Genomic DNA, 25,382 nt, shown 5'->3' on the forward strand with positions numbered 1-25,382 from the left:
AGCCGGGACCCACACCGACACAAGGGGGGATCCTCCTGACGCAACAGATGGCCGTGCGTCAGGTATGTATGGCCGATGCGCAGCCGACACAGGACTACCGAGTCCCTGCGAGAAGCCCGCAGGGAGGAACGCCACACATCGGTCGTCTCCTTGACAGCCCGCAGTTTATTCGGGGCTGTCATGCCACGCCACTCAGCAGCCCACATCCCAATCAGCTTACGGCGCAACACCACCTGCTGGTCGCGAGCCGTAAGGCCGATCTCCAAAGCCGGGGCGTCGATCGCCCCTTTGGCCAGCCTGTCTACACGTTCGTTCCCTGGGATGCCAACATGACCGGGCGTCCAAACCAGGACCACTGAACCACCAGAACGGGCAATGGCGGAAACAGTCTCCTGAATGGAGGACACCAGAGGAGAGGAGGGATAGCAGCGGTCGATGGCCTGAAGGCTGCTCAGGGAGTCACTGCAGATGACGACGGACCTACCTGAGCAGAAACGCATATGCTCAAGGGCGCGCAAGATGGCCACCAGCTCTGCAGTAAAAATATACTGCAGCCAGCCGGCAAGGAGCGTTGCTCAACATGGTCAGAGTGAGCAAAGGCGTAGGCAGTGCGACCATCAACCAGGGAACCATCAGTGTAGACAGGCTCACAGCCCGGAAATGATTCGAGGAGCGCAAGAAAACGGCGACGGAGGGCCACAGGCGGAACCGAGTCCTTAGGGCCCTGTGCCAAATCCAGACGGACAGACGGCCGGGACAAACACCAGGGAGGCGTAGGTGTACGGACCCGGAAGGGAGGCAGAAGAGGGAATGACCCCAGTTCTGACAGCAGGGACTGGACACGGACAGCTACGGAAAGCCCAGACCTAGGTCGCCGTTCGGGCAGATGGAGGACCATGGCAGGGAAAAGCAGGCGACGATTGGGATGGCCTGGCGAGCAATGGACGTGGACAGCATAGTCGGCGAGCAGACGATGGCGGCGAATCCGCAGCGGGGGAACCCCGGCCTCCACCAGTAGACTATCCACGGGACTAGTGCGAAAAGCGCCAGTTGCAAGCCGAACCCCACAGTGGTGTATGGGGTCTAACAACTTCAACACTGAGGGTGACGCAGACCCATAGGCCAGGCTCCCATAATCAAGCCGGGACTGCACAAGGGCTCTGTACAATCGCAGCAGCGTGCAGCGAACCGCACCCCAAGATGTGTGGCTAAGGCAGCGGAGGGCGTTGAGGTGCCGCCAGCATTTTTGCTTCAGCTGAGTAATATGAGGAACCCATGTGAGCCGGGCATCAAACACGAGTCCCAAGAAGCGGCAAGTGTCCACCACTTCAAGCAGGTGGCCGTCGAGGTAAAGTTCAGGATGAGGGTGGACCGTCCGATGCCTGCAGAAGTGCATAACCCGAGTCTTGGCAGCAGAGAACTGAAAACCATGAGTCAGAGCCCATGATGCTGCCTTGCGAACGGCGACTTGCAGCCTGCGTTTGGCGACTCCCGTAGTCATGGAGCTAAATGAGATGCAGAAGTCGTCGGCATACAAAGAAGGAGACACCGACGACCCCACTGCTGCAGCCAAACCATTAACGGCCACTAAAAATAAGGAGACGCTCAACACCGAGCCCTGCGGGACCCCATTTTCCTGTATATAAGAGGAACTAGAGGTGGCACCGACTTGCACCCGGAAAGAGCGGCGCAATAAAAAGCTTTGAAGAAAAGCCGGGAGCCGACCACGAAGACCCCACCCATGCAACGTGGCGAGGATGTGATGCCTCCATGTGGTGTCATACGCCTTCCGCAGATCGAAAAATACAGCAACAAGATGCTGACGTCGGGCAAAAGCCATACGGACAGCAGATTCCAGCCGCACCAAATTGTCCACTGCAGACCGGCCCCGACGGAAGCCACCCTGGGATGGAGCGAGGAGACCGCGCGACTCAAGGACCCAACACAAACGCCGCCCCACCATACGTTCGAGCAATTTGCACAAAACGTTGGTGAGGGTAATGGGACGATAGCTGTCCACCGCCAGTGGGTCCACACCGGGCTTCACGATGGGGACAATAAGACCCTCTCGCCATTGCGACGGGAACACGCCCTCGCTCCAAATGCGGTTAAAGATGGTGAGGATGTGTCTCTGGCAGTCCCTGGAGAGATGCTTCAGCATCTGCGCGTGGATGCAGTCCGGTCCTGGTGCTGTATCAGGGCAATCGGCGAGGGCAGCGAGGAGTTCCCTCTCGCTGAAAGGAGCATTGTATGTTTCATAATGGCGCGTGTGGAATGAGAACGGCGTCCGCTCGGCTCGCACCTTTAGAGAGCGAAAGGCGGGGGGATAGGATGCAGTCGCAGAGCTCTGAGCAAAGTGCGCGGCTAGCCATTCAGCATCGGCGGCAGCGTCCGTGCAGACAGCGCCGTCCAAGGAGAGCCCAGGGACACCCATAGGGGTCTGGGATCCATAAATCCGCCGGATCCGGGACCACACGTGCGAGGACGAGACACGGGAGCCCAGGGAGGAGACGTACCTCTCCCAGCACTCCTGCTTACGCCGTGCAATAAGACGACGGGCGAAGGCGCGGAGCCTCTTAAAGGCGATGAGGGTCTCCAGAGACGGGTGCCGCCTATGACGCTGGAGAGCCCGCCTACGGTCGCGAATAGCCTCAGCAATCTCCGGCAAACCACCAGGGGACAGCCTTCCGCCGAGGGAGGCCAGAGGAACGGAGGATGGAAGCCTCGGCCGCTGAAATGATGGACGTGGTGAGAACACGGACCACCTCGTCAATGTCACCCTGTGGGGGAGACGCAATGGTTACAGCGGAAGTAAAAGCTGGCCAGTCAGCCCTGTGGAGAGCCCAGCGGGGCAAGCGCCCAGAAGAATGACACTGTGGCAGTGACAAATAGATGGGAAAATGGTCACTACCACACAGGTCAGGATGCACCCTCCAGTGGAGGGATGGGACAAGTCCAGGGCTGCAAATAGAGAGATCGATGGCCGAGAACGAGCCGTGGGCCACACTGAAATGCGTGGGAGCACCGGTGTTCAAGAGGCTAAGGTCGAGCTGAGCCAACACATGCTCCACGGCCCGACCACGATCATCAGAGACAGTACCACCCCATAGAGGGTTGTGGGCATTGAAATTGCCCAGCAGCAAAAAAGGTGGCGGCAGTTGTGCTATCAGAGCAGCCAGGACATGTTGCGCGACAGTACCATCAGGTGGAAGGTAAATACTGCAGACGGTGATAGCCTGTGGCGTCCACACCCGAACAGCGACAGCCTCTAAAGCTGTTTGTAGAGGTACAAACTCGCTGTGAAGAGAGTTAAGGACATATATGCAGACGCCACCAGACACCCTTGCATAAGCTGCCCGGTTCTTAAAATAACCCCGATAGCCACGGAGGGCGGGGGTTCGCATTGCTGGAAACCAAGTTTCCTGCAGAGCAATGCAAAGGAAAGGATGACGGCTGATAAGGTGGCGGAGCTCAGCTAGATGGTGGAAGAAACCGCTGCAGTTCCACTGGAGGATGTTATTAGCCATGTATGGGAAAGGCATGAAGGGACTGGGGAGGCAGATTACGCCTCCGGGGCCCCTGCTGCTACTGAGTCACCACCTGCACAACAGCTAGCTATTGCATCCGAGGGACTGGCGAGATCCATGTCCTCAGCGGACGCCAGAATCTCCACCTCATCTTCGGACGCAGAGCTTGTAGGAAGCGGTGGAATGGGTGCCACCGCAGTGTCGGTAGCCTTGGGGAGTTTCTTCTTCTTCTGCTTCTCGCGCTGCGCCTTGGGTGGTTCAGGCTGGGAGGGCGTCACCGGGTCAGTCTCAGGGACAGACGATGATCGTGTGTCCCGACGACCAGGGACTGGCGGTTGTTTGAGCCACTTGCGGCCGTCGGCTTTAGAACCGGTCGGAGCGTGCGAAGGAAGGTCCCCAAGGGACCCCTTCCTTACGAGAGTAGCCGAAGAAGTCTTACGCTTCTCCGGCTGGGAAGGGGGGACTGATGTCCCCGATGGTTGGGGGGGTGTTGCTCCTGAAGTAGATGGAGCAGGAGCAACAGGAGGTTTAGTGCCCCCCACCATCAAGGGGGCAGGTGTGGGACTTCGACTCTGAGAGCTGACGGGAGCGGATGGAAGTGTAGAAGGAGTGACAGTTGCGGCATAAGAAGCTGTCATGCGCACGGGATGAAGCCGATCATATTTCCGCTTCGCCTCAGTGTACGTCAGGCGGTCGAGAGTCTTTATTTCCATGATCTTCCGCTCCTTCTGCAGAATCGGACAGTCTGGCGAGCAAGGCGGATGGTGCGCACCACAGTTCACACAGATTGGAGGCGGCGCACAGGGATGATCAGGATGGGAAGGTCGACCGCAATCGCGACAGACGAGGTCGGAAGCACAGCGTGAAGACATGTGGCCGAACTTCCAACACTTGAAGCACCGCATCGGGGGAGGGATATACGGCTTGACATCACAACGGTACACCATCACCTTGACCTTCTCAGGTAACGTGTCACCCTCGAAGGCCAAGATGAAGGCACCGGTGGCAACTTGACGATCCCTCGGACCCCGGTGGATTGGTTGGTTGGTTTGGAGGGATTAAAGGGACCAGACTGCAACGGTCATCGGTCCCTTTTTCCAAAGACAAAGAACACCCACAGAGAATAAAAACAAGGAACAGAAGAGATCACAGACGATACAGAACAAGAGAAACGGAGACAAGGACAAGACAAAACGAACTAAAACCACACGGAGTGTGACGGTGGTTGGCCGACCAGAGAAATAAATAAGGAAAAGCCAACCACTTAGAAACACATTAAAAAACCAGTGGAAAATCATAGGCCAAAGGCCAGAGTCAACACAAAACAATAAAATAAAACAGAAACACTCAGAGTAAATGATAAAATCCCCCTGCCCAAATAAAACGTAAAACTAAGTCAGCCATAGTGGAGTCGTCTGTTAAAAGGGCAGGGAGCGTAGCAGGCAGCGCAAATGTCTGCCTGACCACTGCTAAAAGGGGGCAGGCCAGCAAAATGTGGGCCACTGTCAAAGCTGCCCCACAGCGACATAGAGGAGGGTCCTCCCGGCGCAGTAAATAACTGTGTGTCAGCCGGGAGTGGCCAATGCGGAGCCGGCAAAGAACTACTGAGTCCCTGCGAGTGGCTCGCAGGGATGACCGCCACACAGCCGTCGTCTCCTTGACAGCACGGAGTTTATTGCGCATTGGCAGTTCGCGCCATTCATCGTCCCATAGCGCCAAGATTTTGCGGCGGAAGACTGCCCGCAAATCAGTCTCTGGGAGGCCAACGTCCAGAGATGGCTTTCTGGTGGCCTCTTTCGCCAGGCGGTCAACATGTTCGTTACCCGGGATACCGACATGACCGGGGGTCCACACAAAGACCACAGAGCGGCCGCAACAGGCGAGAGTATGCAGAGACTCGTGGATAGCCATCACCAAACGAGAACGAGGGAAACACTGGTCGAGAGCTCGTAAACCGCTCAGGGAATCGCTACAGATAACGAAGGACTCACCTGAGCAGGAGCGGATATACTCTAGGGCACGAAAGATGGCGACCAGTTCAGCAGTGTAAACGCTGCAGCCATCCGGCAAGGAACGTTGTTCGGAAAGGTCCCCTAGAGTGAACGCATATCCGACACGACCAGCAACCATCGAACCGTCAGTGTAAACAACACCAGAGCCCTGATACGTGGCCAGGATGGAATAAAAGCGGCGGCGGAAGGCCTCTTGAGGGACTGAGTCCTTAGGGCCCTGTGCCAAGTCGAGCCGAAGGCTAGGGCGACGAACACACCATGGGGGTGTATGCAAAGTAGCCCGGAAAGGAGGTGGAACAGTGAAACCCTGGAGCCCAGAGAGAAGCTCCTTGACGCGGACCGCTATTGTACAACCAGACCGGGGCCGACGTTCTGGCATACGGACGACCGACCGCGGGAACAGGAGACGATAGTTTGGATGCCCGGGCGAGCTTAGAACATGGGCAGCATAAGCGGCCAGCAAACGTTGGCGTCGGAACCGCAGTGGAGGTACACCTGCCTCCACTAGTACGCTGTCCACAGGGCTGGTGCAGAAAGCACCAGTGGCAAGGCGTATCCCGCTGTGGAGAATCGGGTCCAGCACCCGTAACGCAGATGGGGATGCTGAGCCATAAGCCAGGCTCCCATAATCCAGACGGGACTGGATTAACGCCTGGTAGAGCCGCAACAGTGTAGAGCGGTCGGCGCCCCAGTGGGTGTTGCTCAAGCATCTCAGAGCGTTTAGATGCCGCCAACACGTCTGTTTCAGCTGCCGGATATGAGGCAGCCAAGTCAACCGGGCATCGAAAACCACCCCCAAAAACCTGTGGGCCTCCACCACAGCAAGGAGTTCGTCGGCAAGATAAAGCCGCGGCTCAGGATGGACTGTTCGGCACCGGCAGAAATGCATAACGCAGGTCTTGGCTGCCGAAAACTGAAACCCATGCGCTACAGCCCAAGACTGCGCCTTACGGATAGCACCCTGTAGCTGACGTTCAACAGCTGCAATGCCAGTAGAGCTGTAATAAAGGCAGAAGTCGTCAGCATACAGGGAAGCGGAGACAGAATTTCCCACGGCCGCAGCAAGCCCGTTAATGGCTATTAAAAACAGACAGACACTTAAAACGGAACCCTGTGGCACACCGTTCTCCTGGACGTGGGAGGAACTATACGAGGCCGCGACTTGCACGCGGAAGGTACGACACGACAGAAAATTGCGGATAAAAATCGGCAGAGGACCCTGAAGACCCCATCCATGGAGCGTAGAAAGAATGTGATGACGCCACGTCGTATCGTACGCCTTCCGCATGTCGAAAAAGACAGCGACCAGGTGCTGACGGCGGGAAAAGGCAGTACGGATGGCCGACTCCAGGCTCACCAGATTGTCGGCGGCGGAGCGGCCTTTACGGAACCCACCCTGAGATGGAGCCAGAAGGCCCCGAGACTCCAGTACCCAATGCAAGCGCCGGCTCACCATCCGTTCAAGCAACTTGCAAAGAACGTTGGTGAGGCTAATGGGATGGTAGCTGTCCACCTCCAGAGGGTTCTTTCCAGGTTTCAATACGGGGATGACAATGCCTTCCCGCCATTGCGACGGAAACTCCCCATCGACCCAAAGACGGTTGTAAAGATCGAGAAGGCGCCGCTGGCAGTCCACTGAAAGGTGTTTCAGCATCTGACAGTGGATGCCATCTGGCCCAGGAGCGGTTTCAGGGCAAGCAGCGAGGGCACTGCGAAATTCCCACTCACTAAATGGAGCATTGTAAGATTCTGGGTGGTTGGTGCGAAACGAAAGGCTCCGACGTTCCATCCGCTCTTTAATGGAGCGGAAGGCCTGGGGGTAATTCGCAGAAGCGGAACTCATAGCAAAATGCTCTGCTAAGTGATTGGCAATGACGTCGGAGTCAGTACAAACTGCTCCATTCAGTGGGAGCGCAGGGACGCTGGCAGGTGGCCGATAGCCGTAGACGCGTCGAATCTTGGCCCAGACCTGCGAGGGAGTGACATGGAGGCCAATGGTGGACACATACCGCTCCCAGCACTCCTTCTTGCCTTGGCGGATAAGGAGGCGGGCCCGCGCACGCAGCCGTTTGAAGGCGATAAGGTGGTTGAGGGAGGGGTGTCGCTTGTGACGCTGGAGCGCCCGCCGGCGATCTTTAATCGCTTCAGCGATCTCAGGCGACCACCAAGGCACAGCCTTCCGCCGAGGGGACCCACAGGAATGGGGAATGGCAGATTCGGCGGCAGTAACGATGCCGGTGGTGACCGATTGAACCACCGCATCAATGTCATCGGTAGAGAGAGGCTCAAAAGCGGCAGTGGAGGAGAACAAGTCCCAGTCAGCCTTATTCATAGCCCATCTGCTAGGGCGCCCAGAAGAGTGGCGCTGTGGTAGTGACAAAAAGATCGGAAAATGGTCACTACCACACAGGTCGTCATGCACACTCCATTGGACAGACGGTAAGAGGCTATGGCTACAGATTGAAAGGTCAGTGGCGGAGTAGGTGCCATGCGCCACACTGAAGTGCGTGAAGGCACCATCATTTAACAGCGAGAGATCGAGCTGCGACAATAAATGCTCAACGATGGCGCCTCGACCTGTTGCCACTGACCCACCCCACAGAGGGTTATGAGCGTTGAAGTCGCCCAATAGCAAGAAAGGTGGCGGCAATTGGGCGACCAGTGCAGCCAGGACATGCTGCGAGACATCACCATCCGGTGGAATGTAAAGACTGCAGACGGTAACAGCCTGTGGCGTCCACACGCGTACAGCGACAGCCTCTAAAGGCGTCTGGAGAGGGACAGACTCGCTGTGCAGAGTGTGAAGGACATATATGCAGACGCCACCAGACACCCTTTCATAAGCTGCTCGGTTCTTGTAATAACCCCGATAGCCACGGAGGGCGGGGGTTCGCATCGCTGGAAACCAAGTTTCCTGGAGAGCAATGCAGAAGAAAGGGCGAAGGCTGAGAAGTTGGCGGAGCTCAGCTAAATGGTGGAAAAAACCGCCGCAGTTCCACTGGAGGATGGTATTGTCCATGGCTGAGAAAGGCGTGAAAGGACTGGGAAGGCAATTTACGCCGCTTGTTCACTCACTGCCACCGATTCAGTACCCGGACGAGAGGCATCCATGGCGTCTGAGGGACCAGCGAGATCAAGGTCCTCAGCGGACGCTAGAATCTCGACTTCATCCTCAGACGCAGAGCGCGAAAGGTGCGGTGGGGTTGGTGCCACCGCAAGTTCTTTAGCCTTAGAGGTCTTTCTCTTGGACTTCTCTCGCTGAACCTTGGGTTTCACCGGCTGGGAAGGCTTCACCGATTCAGTCTCCGGGACAGAGGAGGATCGTGAAGCCCTACGCCCGGCTGCTGGTGAGGACTTATGCCACTGGTGGCCGTCACCCTTCCCGCTGGGGGAACCCTGGGAAGGGAGGGTCCCAAGGGAACTCTTACGGGCGAGAGTAGCCGAAGAAGTTAGGCGCTTCTCCGGCTGAGAAGTGGGGACGGACGTCCCCGACGGGTGGGAGGAGGTTGCTCCTGAGGTAGGTGGTGCAGGAGCAACCGGTTGGGGAGAGCCCCCCACGGGCAAGGGGGCAGAAGGAGTCGTACTGCTTATCGAGCTGGCTGGAAGTCTCGAAACTGATGGAGCTAGCACAGTTGTTGTCGCAGCTGCATACGAAGATGTCATTCTCACAGGATGGAGTCTGTCATATTTCCGTTTGGCCTCAGTATAGGTCAGCCGGTCCAGGGTCTTATATTCCATGATTTTGCGCTCTTTCTGAAAGACTTTGCAGTCAGGCGAGCAAGGTGAATGGTGCTCCCCGCAGTTGACGCAGATGGGAGGCGGGGCACATGGAGTATCGGGATGAGACGGGCGTCCGCAATCTCGGCATGTGAGGCTGGAAGTGCAGCGGGAAGACATATGGCCGAACTTCCAGCACTTGAAGCACCGCATCGGGGGAGGGATATAGGGCTTGACTTCACATCGGTAGACCATCACCTTGACCTTTTCCGGTAACGTATCACCCTCGAAGGCCAAGATGAAGGCACCGGTAGCAACCTGATTGTCCCTCGGACCCTGATGAACGCGCCGGACGAAATGAACACCTCGACGTTCTAAGTTGGCGCGCAGCTCGTCATCAGACTGCAAAAGGAGATCCCTATGGAAAATAACACCCTGGACCATATTTAAACTCTTATGTGGTGTAATAGAAACGTTAACATCCCCCAACTTGTCACAAGCAAGTAACCTGCGGGACTGGGCGGAGGATGCCGTTTGTATCAGTACTGACCCAGAGCGCATTTTAGACAAGCCCTCCACCTCCCCAAACTTGTCCTCTAAATGCTCGACGAAGAACTGAGGCTTTGTGGAGAGAAAAGACTGCCCATCAGCTCGCGTGCAAACTAAGAATCGGGGCGAATAACTGTTAACTCCATCCTGCGACTTACGCTCTTCCCACGGCGTGGCCAGGGAAGGGAACGTTTTCGGATCGTACTTCTGAGCATTAAATTGAGCCCGAGAACGCTTAGAGACTGCTGGCGGCTGGCCCCCAGCGAGAGATGATGTACCACGCTTCATTGCGGGTCATCCGCCCTGATGCCACCTACTCCGACCAAGGGCCCTCCCCACGGGCGCCACCCAGCCACAGCAATAGCCACCTGGCAGGATGGCCATTGCCGGGAGTCCTGATGCCCCAGGGAGATGGGCATCTACTCCTTGGCATACGTGGGGAGTGAACGGCGCAGGCATCAGTAGAGCGATCCCTGTGTTGTCAGGGGGCTACAACCAAGAGGGTACATGGCGGCCCCACCACAACGGACTGGCTACCGTGCTGGATGTTAGGTGACATGTGGTCCATGGGCGTCGTCAGTGCAGAAAATGGCCCTGCACAGTGCTTGGCAGAAAGTGCACGCAGGGGCGCATCGATGCCCAAGAGATGGAGAGCGGGCAAGACTGCAATGCAACGACGAATAAGATGGCGAAAGTTCTCAACACAACACGGACACAATGCACCAAGTAAGGCGCCCTTCCCCAATCGGCTCGCTCTTCGGAAAAATTTTGAGATATGGAGGTCAAACCCGACAGGGGACCATCACATAAGGCCGAAACGTTTGAGACTCCTTTTAGTCGCCTCTTACGACAGGCAGGAATACCGCGGGCCTATTCTTACCCCTGAACCCGCAGGGGGGACCCCGGTGGACGCGCCGGACGAAATGGACACCTCGGCGCTCCAAGTTGGCGCGCAGCTCGTCGTCGGACTGTAAGAGGAGATCCCTGTGAAAGATAATGCCCTGGACCATGTTCAGACTTTTATGGGGCGTGATAGTGACGGAGACATCCCCCAGCTTAGTACAAGCGAGCAAGGCCCGCGACTGGGCGGAGGATGCCGTTTTTATCAACACCGATCCGGACCGCATCTTGGACAAGCCCTCCACCTCCCCAAACTTGTCCTCTAAATGCTCTACAAAGAACTGAGGCTTCACGGATATAAAGGATTCCCCATCAGCTCTGGTACAGACAAGATATCTGGGCGAATACGTCTCACTGTCACGCAACGCCTGTCGTTCCTCCCATGGTGTGGCGAGGGAGGGGAACGATTTGGGGTCATAAACGTTACCTTTAAAATGGGCTCTCGAACGCTTAGAGACTGCTGATGGCTGGCCGCCAGCGAGAGATGATGTACCACGCTTCATTGCGGGTCATCCGCCCTGATGCCACCTACTCCGACCAAGGGCCCTCCCCACGGGCGCCACCCAGCCACAGCAAAGGCCACCTGGCAGGATGGCCATTGCCGGGAGTCCTGATGCCCCAGGGAGATGGGCAACTACTCCTTGGCATACGTGGGGAGTGAACGGCGCAGGCATCAGTAGAGCGATCCCTGTGTTGTCAGGGGGCTACAACCAAGAGGGTACATGGCGGCCCCACCACAACGGACTGGCTACCGTGCTGGATCTTAGGTGCAAAAATGGCCAAGGTCGTTGTCACAGTTAAAAGAAACACTGCAGAGTGCAGCGTGGTAATCGCCCAAGAGATCGAAAACGAGCGGGACACCATTGCAACGACGAGAAAGACGGCTAAAGGTCTAATTGCACGAAGGATACAGTGCACCATGTAAGGCGCCCTTCCCCAATTGGCTCGCTCTTCGGAATAATTTAGATAGATGGAGGTCAAACCCGAGAGGGGACCATCACATAAGGCCGAAACGTTTGAGACTCCTTTTAGTCGCCTCTTACGACAGGCAGGAATACCGCGGGCCTATTCTTACCCCCGAACCCGCAGGGGGGGCTCTTGGCTACGCAACCCCGGTACCAAACATAGAGACTCTTCGTGCTCGTATTGTGGACGGCTGTGATACAATACGCCATTCTCCAGGGCTGCATCAGCGCATCAGGGATTCCATGCGACAGAGGGTGGATGTATGTATCCTTGCGAACGGAGGACATTTTGAACATTTCCTGTTACAAAGTGTTTGAAGCCACGTTGGTACGTTCTGTTGCTGTGTGTTTCCATTCCATGATTAATGTGATTTGAAGAGAAGTAATAAAATGAGCTCTAACATGGAAAGTAAGCGTTTCCAGACACATATCCACGTAACATATTTTCTTTCTTTGTGTGTGAGGAATGTTTCCTGAAAGTTTGGCCGGACCTTTTTGTAACACCCTGTACAACACGGGGTGTTTCTAAAAGGACTTTACATCTTTGAAAATTCATATAAAGTAATTCACAGTACCTACAGAGTTGATTGTAGTGTCAATTTGTAGGGAAATACATAAAGTTTTTTCTCGTGTAGTTTGCTAGTACTGAACTGCACTGTAAGGAGTGCTGGCAGCAGTTGCGTTAAGATGGCTGCCTTCACTGGACCTGAGCGTGCTGGCTGTGTGTTTTGGTTCGAAGACTAAGTCGGCGACAATAGTTCAGCTTAATTTCCATACCTTTTGTAGAAGCAGGGTGCTCGTTACGACATGGGAAATCATCAGTTAGTCCAGACATGTCTGACAATGTCGCTGAGCGAGTGAAACAATGTTTTGTCACACAGTCCTACAAAACTGACCTGGTATGCATCTCGTGAACTGCAAATCCCACACATGATTCTCTGGTGTGTGTTGAGAAACCGTTTGCATTGAAACTGTTCAGATTGATAATCGTATAAGCGATAAAAGACATTGATAAAATTGCTCATAAGAACTTGTGTGTGGATGTGTTATATCGATAACATGAGAATGAATATTTCTTGGACAAGATCATCTTTCCTGATAAGTCGACGTTTCATTTAAGTGGCTAGGTTAACTAACACACATAACTGTATGATTTGGGGCGATGAAAACCCACATCCTTCATTGCAACATGTTTGTGAATTTACGCCACCAATGAGCAAGTTACACCTGCAATGTTACAGCGAGTTTGGGAAGAAACTGACTTTCGATGGGATGCGTGTAGCATAACCAACGGAAGCCAAATATAGCATCTTTGGTTTAAGGTAAAAAGACTTGATGTGTTTCCCTACAAAATAACACTAAAACCAGCTCTATATCTTCTTTCAATAAATTTATATGAATTTTTAAAATTGTAAAGTCTTTTTTGAAACACTCTGTATATCTAATGGCAACATACAGATCTTCCCTCTTTGAGGATGTCCGTATCAAAACTATTATCAGTGACCATGAGGAGGTTGTAGCAACAATGATTACTGACGTAAAAAAGGTGACTAAAACACATGGGAAGATTCATGTGCTATAACGAAGTCATTAGTTTCATGGAATGTGAAGAATGTAGAAAACAAAGCACAATTTCTTACCAAATGAAACTTAAAACTATTGAATAACACCAACACTACTACTTTAAAATAGATATGTACTATCTTCAACATACCTAACTGAGTGAGAGTAATTCATAGGATATTTGTATGTAGTTTGTCGTAAGGCAAGTAATGTTAAGCATATACATACTATAGTTTCTATATTCAAATGTTGGTAGATTTTGACATTGACTGACAACTAAAATAGAATACTTGAAATTACAATGCAACTGAAAGCTTTTAGAACTCAAAGACTTTCACATTTTCTATTGGCAGGAAACTAGCAGTACACAGGAAAGTAGTTTTGAGATTTCATGACAAACATGATTTGTTAATATCTGACTGCGGTACGGGACGGGATGGGACAGGATGTGAAATTGGCTTGCAAAGATCACAATATTTTCTGGAGGAGTGGAAAAAGGTGCCCTAAGTTGCATTTCAACAGATATGTTGGCTCGACTTGAGCTTTCGACATCACTTTTCTGCTTTGACCTGCGACTTAACTGTGTTGTGTGACATCAGGTGACATGGCATATTTGAAATGCATCATGTTTGTTGAGGGTGTGTTGGAGTAGGCAATGGTGCACACTACCATGGGATATTTATGTTTCTAAATTGTTTGTGAGTGTTGTTAGTGATATTGATCTCCTTCACTGTTGTTTGTGGTAATACTATTAGAAGAGATTGTTGAAGTTTGTCAGTGAGTTGTTTAGATGTTGGCAGTTATGGACAATAGATGCATTTTTAGGTTTGGAATTATTAGGGAAATATATTGTTTATGGATGGAGATTTAATTTTATGTTTTGTTTTTTTGTTGGTTATGTATTTGACAATGAAGTTCATGAGCATGACTGCACGTTGCAGTGAGGGACAACATGTTCAACATGATTAAATTCTATAGTTATTCAGTTTAATTGCAGAAAATGAGAAGTGTTACATTTAAGGAGAAGGTATGAGATAGAGTGAAGTTGCCACACTTGGGACCAGTCCAGTAATGTGTCACTGTCGGTGGGACAACATTTGGCGTTCTACCAGGAGAGTTCCCTGGTTTGAGAAGTCTGGGTGTGCTACTATGGAGATTGTGTTGTTGACACGCTGTTTCTGCTATTGCTAGATTTGTGTGTCAGCTGACTGGTTGGTTTGGTAAGTATGTTCTTATGTTTTTATTTTTTTAATTGTAGTCTGTATGGTACACAAGTCTTTGCGCATAATTTTCCATTTCTTGTACACAGAAGTAGGACTAAGTGCAATTTATTTATGAATTTTTTGGTTATATTGTTAATTGCTGGGATTATGAGTATTAGGTATCATGGAGTTTGATTTACTTACATTGGTGAGGTCAGGTTTTCAATGTTGGTCATGTTTGGTTTTCTGGTTTCATGGAATAGAATAGCTGACTGATACTGTCACTACTGCCTTTCATTGGTTTATGTAAATTTTCACTATGTGTATCTGTTGCATCTTTTAACATTTTTCGGATGATTTGGTTTAGGACCTTGTATTGCTATCAGTCTTTCAAGTGACTGATATAGCTCAAATAATGTTGCCAATACCGTCTTTTAGTTTTTGTGATTTTTCACTATATGTATCAGTAATGGCTATTTTAGTGCAATTTAGCTCAGGAATTTTGTATTTGTATCAGTCTTTAAATAAAACTAAATAGCTCAACTGATGTTGACAGTATCGCCTTTCATTAGTTTTCACAAATTATAGCCATATGTATTGATCTTGCTTTTTGTTTTGTGTAGAGCAACCTGTTTTAGTATCTTCGTAGCAGTAACAGTCTTTCAAGATGAGCTATACAGCTCATCTGATGCTTTCGATACCAGTTGCTTCACTGTCCATTTTTTGCTTGTTTGGGAACTATTGTTTTTCTTGTTTATGTCATCATTGCATTTTGTACATCTTACTATTAACGTGATTTTGCAGTTCTGTTAAATTTTAGTTTCATCCTGTGGACCCCCCCCCCCCCCCCACACACAAAGTAGTCTTGTTGGCTTCAATATTTTTCATTAAGAATTTGTACTATCCATACCTACTTGAGGTTTATATTTTCATATTTTCATGTCGTGGAAATGTTTGAGATTACTGGTCGCCATCTTGAAATCATGCTTGTGATGCATCATTGGTCTCTGTATAGCATTGCTGGTCAAAGCGGATGGGTGATGTCAAAAGTCCTATGGTGGTGAAGTGTGCTCTCTTTTCCCAATTTCAGCAGTGTTGCATTTTCCAAAAAATGAGGGCCAGTAATGAGCAAACTATGTCTTTGTTAGACATCAATTTTGGAGCTAGAACACACTGTCTATTTTCTAACCTCTTACTGAATACCTCACAATATACTCCCACTGGCTAACATGTACAAGAGTATGTACATGTGGAAGAAACATACTGAGGCCTGCACCGATCATATTCTTAACTTTAACCTGCCAAGCTATTTGATAGCTGTATAAACACTTTCACCAGGTTACAACTCAGTAACGTATAGCTAAACTGTTGTTAGTGTTCTAAAATAAAGGAAAAGAAGCACCACATAAGACAGTTGTTCTAATGGTAAAAGCCTAAGAAATACTACGAAAGATACACTATGGAGTACAACTGCACTCCATATTATGCTAGGTTATTACTCGAACATGCAGGTACAGTGCAAGAACTAGATAATTTTGTTATCTGTCAGAATGGGTGAATGCAGGCTACGTATTAATTTAATTAGCTAGTTTGATGCAACACGATTGTAGGACAAGTACATCATGATTAGTGCGATAAGCCCAAAGACGTCAAAACATGGCGGAGATATGAGCTTCCACGAATAAATGATGGGTGACATCACTAACAATAGAAAAACTGACAAATTAATGAGACCTATGTGGGAATGCCCTACCCCCATGAACCATGGACCTTGCCGTTGGTGGGGAGGCTTGCGTGCCTCAGCGATACAGATGGCCGTACCATAGGTGCAACCACAACGGAGGGGGTATCTGTTGAGAGGCCAGACAAACGTGTGGTTCCTGAAGAGGGGCAGCAGCTTTTTCAGTAGTTGCAGGGGCAACAGTCTTGATGATTGTCTGATCTGGCCTTGCAACACTAACCAAAACGGCCTTGCTGTGCTGGTACTGCGAACGGCTGAAAGCAAGGGGAAACTACAGCTGTAATTTTTCCCGAGAGCATGCAGCTTCACTGTATGGTTAAATGATGATGGCGTCCTCTTGGGTAAAATACTCCGGAGGTAAAATAGTCCCCCATTCGGATCTCCGGGCGGGGACTACTCAAGAGGAAGTCGTTATCAGGAGAAAGAAAACTGGCTTTCTACAGATCGGAGCGTGGAATGTCAGATTGGAGTGTGGGTAAGCTACTACCAACAGCATAGTGAACGCATTATTGTGGCCAACATAGACACGAAGCCCATGCCTACTACAGTAGTACAAGTTTATATGCCAACTAGCTCTGCAGATGATAAAGAAATTGATGAAATGTATGATGAGATAAAAGAAATTATTCAGGTAGTCAAGGGAGACGAAAATTTAATAGTCATGGGTGACTGGAATTCGAGAGTAGGAAAAGGGAGAGAAGGAAACATAGTGGGTGAATAAGGATTGGGGGAGAGAAATGAAACAGGAAGCCGTCTGGTAGAATTTTGCACAGAGCATAACTTAATTATAGCTAACACTTGGTTCAAGAATCATAAAAGAAGGTTGTATACGTGGAAGAATCCTGGAGACACTAGAAGGTATCAGATAGATTATATAATGGTAAGACAGAGATTTAGGAACCAGGTTTTAAATTGTAAGACATTTCCAGGGGCAGATGTGGACTCTGACCACAATCTATTGGTTATGAACTGTAGATTAAAACTGAAGAAACTGCAAAAAGGTGGGAATTTAAGGAGATGGGACCTGGATAAATTGACTAAACCAGAGGTTGTACAGAGTTTCAGGGAGAGCATAACGGAACAATTGACAGGAATGGGGGAAAGAAATACAGTAGAAGAAGAATGGGTAGCTCTGAGGGATGAAGTAGTGAAGGCAGCAGAGGATCAAGTAGGTATAAAGACGAGGGCTAGTAGAAATCCTTGGGTAACAGAAGAAATATTGAATTTAATTGATGAAAGAAGAAACTATAAAAATGCAGTAAATGAAGCAGGCAAAAAGGAATACAAACGTCTCAAAAATGAGATCGACAGGAAGTGCAAAATGGCTAAGCAGGGATGGCTAGAGGACAAATGTAAGGATATAGAGGCTTATCTCACTAGTATGTAAGACAGATACTACCTACAGGAAAATTAAAGAGACCCTTGGAGAAAAGAGAGCCACCTGTATGAATATCAAGAGCTCAGGTGGAAACCCAGTTCTAAGCAAAGAAGGGAAAGCAGAAAGGTGGAAGGAGTATATAGAGGGTCTATACAAGGGCGATGTTCTTGAGGACAATATTTTGGAAGTGGAAGAGGATGTAGATGAAGAAGAAATGGCACATACGATACTGCATGAAGAGTTTGACAGAGCACTGAAAGACCTGAGTCGAAACAAGGCCCCGGGATTGGACAACATTCCATTAGAACTACTGATGGCATTGGGAGAGCCAGTCCTGACAAAACTCTACCATCTAGTGAGCAAGATGTATGAGACAGGTGAAATACCCTCAGACTTCAAGAAGAATATAATAATCCCAATCCCAAAGAAAGCAGGTGTTGACAGATGTGAAAATTACCGAACTATCAGTTTAATAAGTCACAGCTGCAAAATAATAACGCGAATTCTTTACAGACGAATGGAAAAACTGGTAGAATCCGACCTCGGCAAAGATCAGTTTGGATTCCGCAGAAATGTTGGAACGTGTGAGGCAATACTGACCCTACGACTTATCTTAGAAAATAGATTAAGGAAAGGCAAACCTACATTTCTAGCATTTGTAGACTTAGAGAAAGCTTTTGACAAAGTTGACTGGAATACTATCTTTGAAATTCTGAAGGTGGCAGGGGTAAAATACAGGGAGCAAATGGCTATTTACAATTTGTACAGGAACCAGATGGCAGTTATAAGAGTCGAGGGGCATGAAAGGGAAGCAGCGGTTGGGAAGGGAGCGAGACAGGGTTGTAGCCAGTCCCCGATGTTATTCAATCTGTATATTGAGCAAGCAGTAAGCTGAAGTCTATAGCAGTCTTTTTGTCGTGCCTGTCTGTGGCATGGTGTCACCTCTATATGGTGAGTAGCAATCTATCCTTTTCATAATACTGCCATGACTACATGAATAGATTATTAATCAAAGCAACTTTGACTGAACACTCAATTTCAGTCAGGCTTCTGGAGTTACTGCAAAGGTAATGAGCTAGAGAGAGGCTGAATTCTAAAGCATGTTCAGTGGAAGTAGTTAATTGGATTTAAAATACAGTGATGCAATTCCTGTCATTCCCATGGATAAATGGTTGATTCACAGTAGTAGCAACAGATTCCAGGGAAGTGATTCACCATCTATCTCTTCTCTTTCAGAAGCATGTAGTCCTAATAAGGAAGAAGATTCATATTTAACTGAAGAACATTCTTCTTTCATATCTTTCCCTGTACTTATCAATAACATTAATTCCAAATGCAAAACGAAAGTGTATACATATCAGGTTGATTACCCAATATTAGGATTTACCACATTATTTTGAATCATGAGTAACAGCCACAGTGTTTCTTTGTTTGGAGATTTTTGCCAGCAATAACTTAAAGCATGCAAAACTGAAGAGATATCTGCAGACAAATCATTCAGACTACGTAAGAAAATCCATCAAATTGTTTATTCATCATGACCAACAACTGAAAGAAAATGTCAGATTCCCTTAAAAGAAAATGAGCATCCCTAGAGGTATCCTACTTAACTGCAAAATCCAAATCACTACATATTATTGGCGAGAAACTACTTCTCCCCACAGCCCTCAAAATGTGAAAAATCATACATGGAGAAATCTGGTGAAGAGTCTGAAGTTGATACCACTCTCAGATGACTCATATTAATCCAAAAGCTACTGACACGAAAAAACAGTTGCCACCACATTTTAATGACAACCAAAAATTCACCCTGCAACTTGACAATTGTACTGATGTCAAGAGTTTCTCTCAGCTTCTTGTTTTTGTACACTACTGTTATAAAGATGAAATGCACAAGAACTTTCATTTTGTAAAGCCCTGGAAGGGAGGACTACAGGTGGGGATATTTTGTTGCTTGTGAATTCCTTTTTAGTTTATAACAGCCTTTCATGGACAAATTGTGTTGGTATACACACCAGTTGAGTGGCAGCATTTACTGAAACTGAAATGGGGTTCATGGCACAATTTACACATTGCATGAGACACAGAAAAGCATTGCCTTCTAAAGTAGTAAAACCAGAAGTCAATAAAATGCTGAATGATACAGTCAGTGTTGCAAATTTTGTGAAAGCATGAACTTTAAACATTAGGCTATTTCCATTCTTTGCAAGGAGATGGGTTCTACTCATGATCCACTTGTATTGCACACTGAGTACACTGGTTGTCTCAAGGTAAAGTTTTTCATTGGGTTGTGGAGCTGAAACCCCAACACCTTTTTCTACTGAACAGGAGTCCTACAGTACAGCTCTGTTTTTAGGTGCAAAATGGCTTCTAAAATTGTGCTAGTTGACCGATAGGTTTGAGAAACTGAATGTTCTTAATGTATCTCTTCAAAGACAAAATAGCAGCCTAATGTCTTTCTAAATGATAAAAGTGCATGCAGCCATGAGAAAATTTGGACTTTAGAATACTCAGATGGAGGAGAGCAACAGCAATAGTTTTTCTTGTATGAATGATCTTGTAAAGGAAAATAAGCTGGATGTAGGAAAAATCAGTACAGGTGGTGTAGTACAAATCAAAAACCTTCGTCAACAATTCGATGATAGATTTCCAGGACTTTCACCTGAGTATGACTGGACCCATAATCTGTTCAATACGATAACAACAGACCATTGTCAAAAGCAGAACAAGAGGAGCTAATAAAACTCTCAAGTGAAAGGACATTTCAAAACGATTATCCAAATTAGCAAGAAGGGCAGTGGGTGAGTTGTTACCCTTCCTATGAACTTACGTGCGAGTCAACATTTTCCACAATGGCATTAATCACGACAAAACATAGGTCTCAACTACAGCTGGAAGCAGAACTGCAAGTTGCTGTTTCAAAAATGTAGCCACATCTAAATCTGCTTTTTTGACAAATTCAAGCATACATTTTACACCAAATGCGCAAATGTCAGAACATTTCCGAATTTTGAGCTGTAGGCACTTTTAGACTTGCTCATTTCCTTTATGGATGATCAGTTTGAACATAACAGCTTTTACACTGTCATTTGAATATTGACTATTGTTCTCTTGTCATTTATGCATCATGATCTTTCAAATTTTAAAGCATTGTTAATTAATTGAAAGCAATATAGATGGAAACAGTTAAACTTTAATTAACTAATTTGTGAACAATTTTATAAAAAAATATGTAGTGAAATACACACATTAGCTTAGTTCCAGTAACTGCACATGCAGCTGTTGTTATTTATAAATATAGCTGGGACGGCATAACAAGATCCCCGACAACTAGTAGTGCTATTGTCAGCTTTCAGCAGTGAAGTACATATAGCTACATGCAAGACAGTAGCCTCCTATAGAGCTGTGACCACACTGAAGCATTGCCATAGGGATGTTTACAGAATTGCATTACATGACTGGTTGAGGTGGGCACATGAAGATGTCACACATAGCCCAATGTAACTGTGAGGGATCATCTTACGCAGTTTTTACCATAATTGTAACATTTTGTCCAAAATTACAGGAGCAGCAAGTTTGCACAAGGAAAAACAAACACTAATTCCATCTTCAGTGTAATGGAACTAAGTTGAAGGCCAGTCCCTGAAGATAACATGCTAAAATACCAGTAAAAGGTGGTCTTGCATATTACTCATATGTTATCAACATACAACAGGCATCACACAATAGGTACCCAGATATTTAGGGCCACATGGTGTATGACAAAAAAAAAAATAAGTTGGAAATGGATACAGTTGCGAATGGACCACTTATAAGATGTGTACAAAATTATAGGGAAAAAAAAGAATATGAATTACAACATTATACTGGTTTCATGGATTCTGGGAAAGCTTTAAACTCACTTTCAACAAACTCTGTCCTGTCAGAACTTGAGAAACAAGGCAATGATTCAGCCTAAGCATGCTAAGCGAGTCAACCGAAGCGTCCGATTCCACCCGTTGGCTTTGACACGTGACGTAAGGGCGTTGTGGTGTGTGACGTCAGTACAGTATGGGGTTTAGTTTGTGAGAGTGGCATGTTTGTAGGTGTCGTTTTGATGTGATCGGTGGTGCTCTCTCACAGTGTGTTTATATGCTGTGTGTTAGGTGATGTTTTTGGTTTAGTTTGCGCGTGTGGCACATTTATAGGTGGCGTATTGTTGCAGTCGGTGGTTCTCTCTGGTGGTGTGTTTGTGGTTAGCATGTTATGTGGCATATGGGGTTCATGCGCATGGTAGCACTGCACGTGTGTGGCATCAGCGATGACTGTGCTTTCAGCTGAATATTTTTCAGTGAGTTAACGATTTTGGTTCTGTTGTGTCAACGTTAGAGTAGTTTTTTTTTTTTTCTCTATTTGTCGTATGTGAATTTTGGTAAATCGCTTTGCTTATCTCTTTGATAAGTATGGATATGACTGACAAGGTCAACAGTTTTCGGCTGTCAGCGATGACGAGGGGCAGTGCGTTGTCTCTAATAAAATTTCTTCAGCTATTCGACCTGTTGGTTTAAGTCGTGAAGTGTGCAGTGTGTCGTGAAGAAATGAGGCTTACTAAAGTTCTAAGGATAACAGGTCAAGGGAAGTGTTCGATTCCAATTATGATTCTCTAGGTGTTGTTTTTATTTTTTAAAAAAAAAGGGTTAAGTGTGATAGTGAAAGTTTTGAGACTTAGTGTGGCATCGATAGTTGCTGTTGACTTATACGTTAACGGAAACGTCCGATTCCACTCGTCTGCTTTGACCAATGATGTCACCAATATGGCGGAAACGACCATTCAGAACAACTCCCATATCGCGACTATGACGTCATTACGTAAACATTACAGCAAACACAAAATTAGATCCAAAAACCATCAAATACATATTCCTCAAAAAATAATGAAAAATAATGTTTACAGCCATATTGAAAAATGCAATCAATGTATGATCAAATACTTAATTTTCTACCAGTACCGAAAAACTGACAATATCGAAATGTGGGGTTTCTAAAAACTATTTGCTGCGTAAACAAATTTCTGTAAATATTAAGCAGATAATAAACGTGGCTAGTCAAATATTTTGCTCGCAAAAACATTCTGATACATGAAATGAAAATCGAAGTCATCAGCGATAATAAAACTTGATAAAATACTATATAGTGCTGCAAGGGAGGGACGTTGGTCAATGTAAAACACATTCAATGAGTGACAACTTTAGATCCAACTAAACATCGGTCATAAGTATTACACTATAACTACAAATAACAGAAACACAATTCCAGGACATAGGCCACATACCTCTCTGCAACTTTGTCACATTTCTGCCGCGTCTTGGTGATTCGCTTTCTTCTGCATCTCTCTCTTCTAAGGGTTCAGAGGAGCAATCCTCTTCTTCCCTATTCGGTTTCCTAACACGTACGTCTCCGTGATCGGAGAAAACCTCGTCGTCACTGCCATTTTCACTACTATCCGATTCATGACGTCCGCTTTGATGGTTTTCTGGGTTATCGTTTGTCGTGAACGAATCGTCCTCAATGCTCCTAGTCGTCGGGAATTGTAATCGCTTCTTGCACGCAGTAAAAAAAGCAATTTTATCAATCAAGTTGCCAAAAACTGCTTCATTCTGAAGTTCCAGCTGTTGCCAAATTTGTTCTTCGTCAAAGTCTTGTATAATAAGCTCTGGTAAAGCGTCTCCACATGATCCATCTTCTGCTGATTTCGTGTAATCATATAAAGTCTTTACTAGCAACTTTATACTATCAGCTAGCTCATTCTGAACCCTGTCAAAGATATAAATAAATTAATTTTTCTGCATTTGATGGAAATGAACAACAACAAAAAACACAAAAAATTGTTGAACTCTTCAATTTGTCACTTACTTCAAGTAATTTTCTGGTTTCTTAATAAAATTTTCAAACTTATCCCTAACCTCATCCAACACGTGAGCACTTGCCATCTTCTGCGCACATTGTATACAAACAGCGCTACGGAATCTAAGAAACAGACATAACACTTTGATACCACAGACCCAACCCGTGCATAATATAATCTCTGCGAATTTGGTTACATTTTCATTTAATAATTTATACTTTACAAATTTCGCAACCGTTAGCAACAGTGGAACTGCAGAAATTTTCTGCTGAAAAGAAATGTCTACAATTAATTGGTTCAAGTAAGGCTATCACAACCAAGTGCAACCATTTTCAAATTGTCGCTATACTAGACTCTAGCGACAGCGAAACACGGGAAGTGACGTAGTGCACATAAGTTACCGTAGTCCGTACCACCATGGAGATAAGAATTACCTCCATGGTTACCACATCCAGTTAAAGGTGTTGCGAGTATTATCTTTAAAGACGAAATTTTTGGCGGGTAGAAAGATCTGTGATTGTTATTGTTTACAGGCGTCTAAAGCTAGCGAAATGAGGGATGCTCAACTACCGGACCTACCGATAGATGGCTGTAGCGCGTGCCGGCAAGAGATCCTTGAGTGTCCGACTGTCCGCCATATCTGAATTTGGCAAAAAACAAAGTATCAAAACACGGATGAAAATGTTTTTCGTTCTGCGCCCTCATAAGTATTTTATATTGGATGTTCTAGATACCTACACATCAACATAATGAAGTGTTTCTAATCTAGCGAGAAAAAACGGTGACAGTTCTGCTATGAAATTCCTAAATTCGAGTGTGTTTTGAAAGTTTGACAAGCTGATCTATAAATTGTTTACTATTTTATGAGTGCTTTACTTATTTGCCCGTTTTAAAACACTATTTAAGATTCAATGGAGGTCAACAAATTACCTTACTTGCCGAAGCTGGTATAATTCGGAAAATCAAGTGTGGACAACAGTGAAGACGTCTCTTGAAAAAAAGTTGACATCGTTTGCCTTAGGGGTATCTTTACTGACAACAGAAATTACAACTGAACTATTAAAGTATTACTTACGTATAAACGGAAAAAATCGTTATTTTTTCTTTATCTGAAGTGATGCATTACCGATCTGCATATATGCTGACACTGTAATTGCAACATGCACTTACGAATTTGGCTCTCTGTTTGATCAGTAATTTAAATGCCATGATTTTATTAACGCCTGTACACGACACGGTGTATTTAAACTGATTGATATGGTAGAAGCACCAGTTTTGGCACTTATGCAGTTTAGCAGGTACGGAAAAAATTTATCAATTTTTTTCAAAATTTGATCGATTATAGTCAAATTTGATACGCTGATTACGAATACGATATTTATTTTCGCCCCAGTCAATTATTTACATCAAAAAAATTGTTTTAAAATTTTTTTATTTTTCAATATTTTGTCGATATAGTGAATTCTGATGCGCTGATTTCGAATATAACATCCATTTTCATTTTCCCTTGACCGTCGGCGATATCTTCTGCCCGATAAGCGCGGCGCTGCCGATGACGCAACATTGCGTAATACACTAACTAATCAGTATTTTCAAATCATAGGCGGCCGCTGCCGCATTCCAAAAAAAAAAACTCCCAACCTAACCTCAAGTGGGCTACGCTACAGATCACTTTATTTATGAAAATACAAAGTACAATCACCAACAAACTTTACATATTCACCCACAAAGCTCTCCAAGCCAGATACATTGGAATGAAAAATTTTTTCCGTACCTGCTAAACTGCATAAGTGCCCCAGTTTTTAACAGTGCTTCAGTCTTTGATACGAGACAAGAAATAAATTTAAATGAGACAAACACAAAGCCCAACGTTAAGGCTCCTCGTTAATGCATGACTTGTATCATTTGGAAGTTAAGTCTAGTAATAATATTATATTGGACTGA

General features: G+C 46.9%; 1 protein-coding gene across 1 annotated transcript in view; it reads right to left on the reverse strand.

Annotated features, from left to right (window-relative positions):
• LOC124615517 (U3 small nucleolar ribonucleoprotein protein MPP10) overlaps window positions 1–23,607 on the reverse strand; it is an 84,535-nt gene extending 60,928 nt beyond the window's left edge. Inside the window, exons 1-2 of the mRNA XM_047143478.1 lie at window positions 23,447–23,607; window positions 22,866–23,347 (exon numbers count right to left, since the gene is read on the reverse strand). Of these exons, the coding sequence (XP_046999434.1) occupies window positions 22,866–23,347; window positions 23,447–23,523 (559 nt within the window). The 5' untranslated portion in view covers window positions 23,524–23,607. The remainder of the gene's footprint in view (window positions 1–22,865; window positions 23,348–23,446) is intronic.
• Window positions 23,608–25,382: the final 1,775 nt, after the last annotated feature.

Source organism: Schistocerca americana, chromosome 5 (genome assembly GCF_021461395.2).
Source record: "Schistocerca americana isolate TAMUIC-IGC-003095 chromosome 5, iqSchAmer2.1, whole genome shotgun sequence".
Taxonomy (NCBI): Eukaryota; Metazoa; Arthropoda; class Insecta; order Orthoptera; family Acrididae; genus Schistocerca; species Schistocerca americana.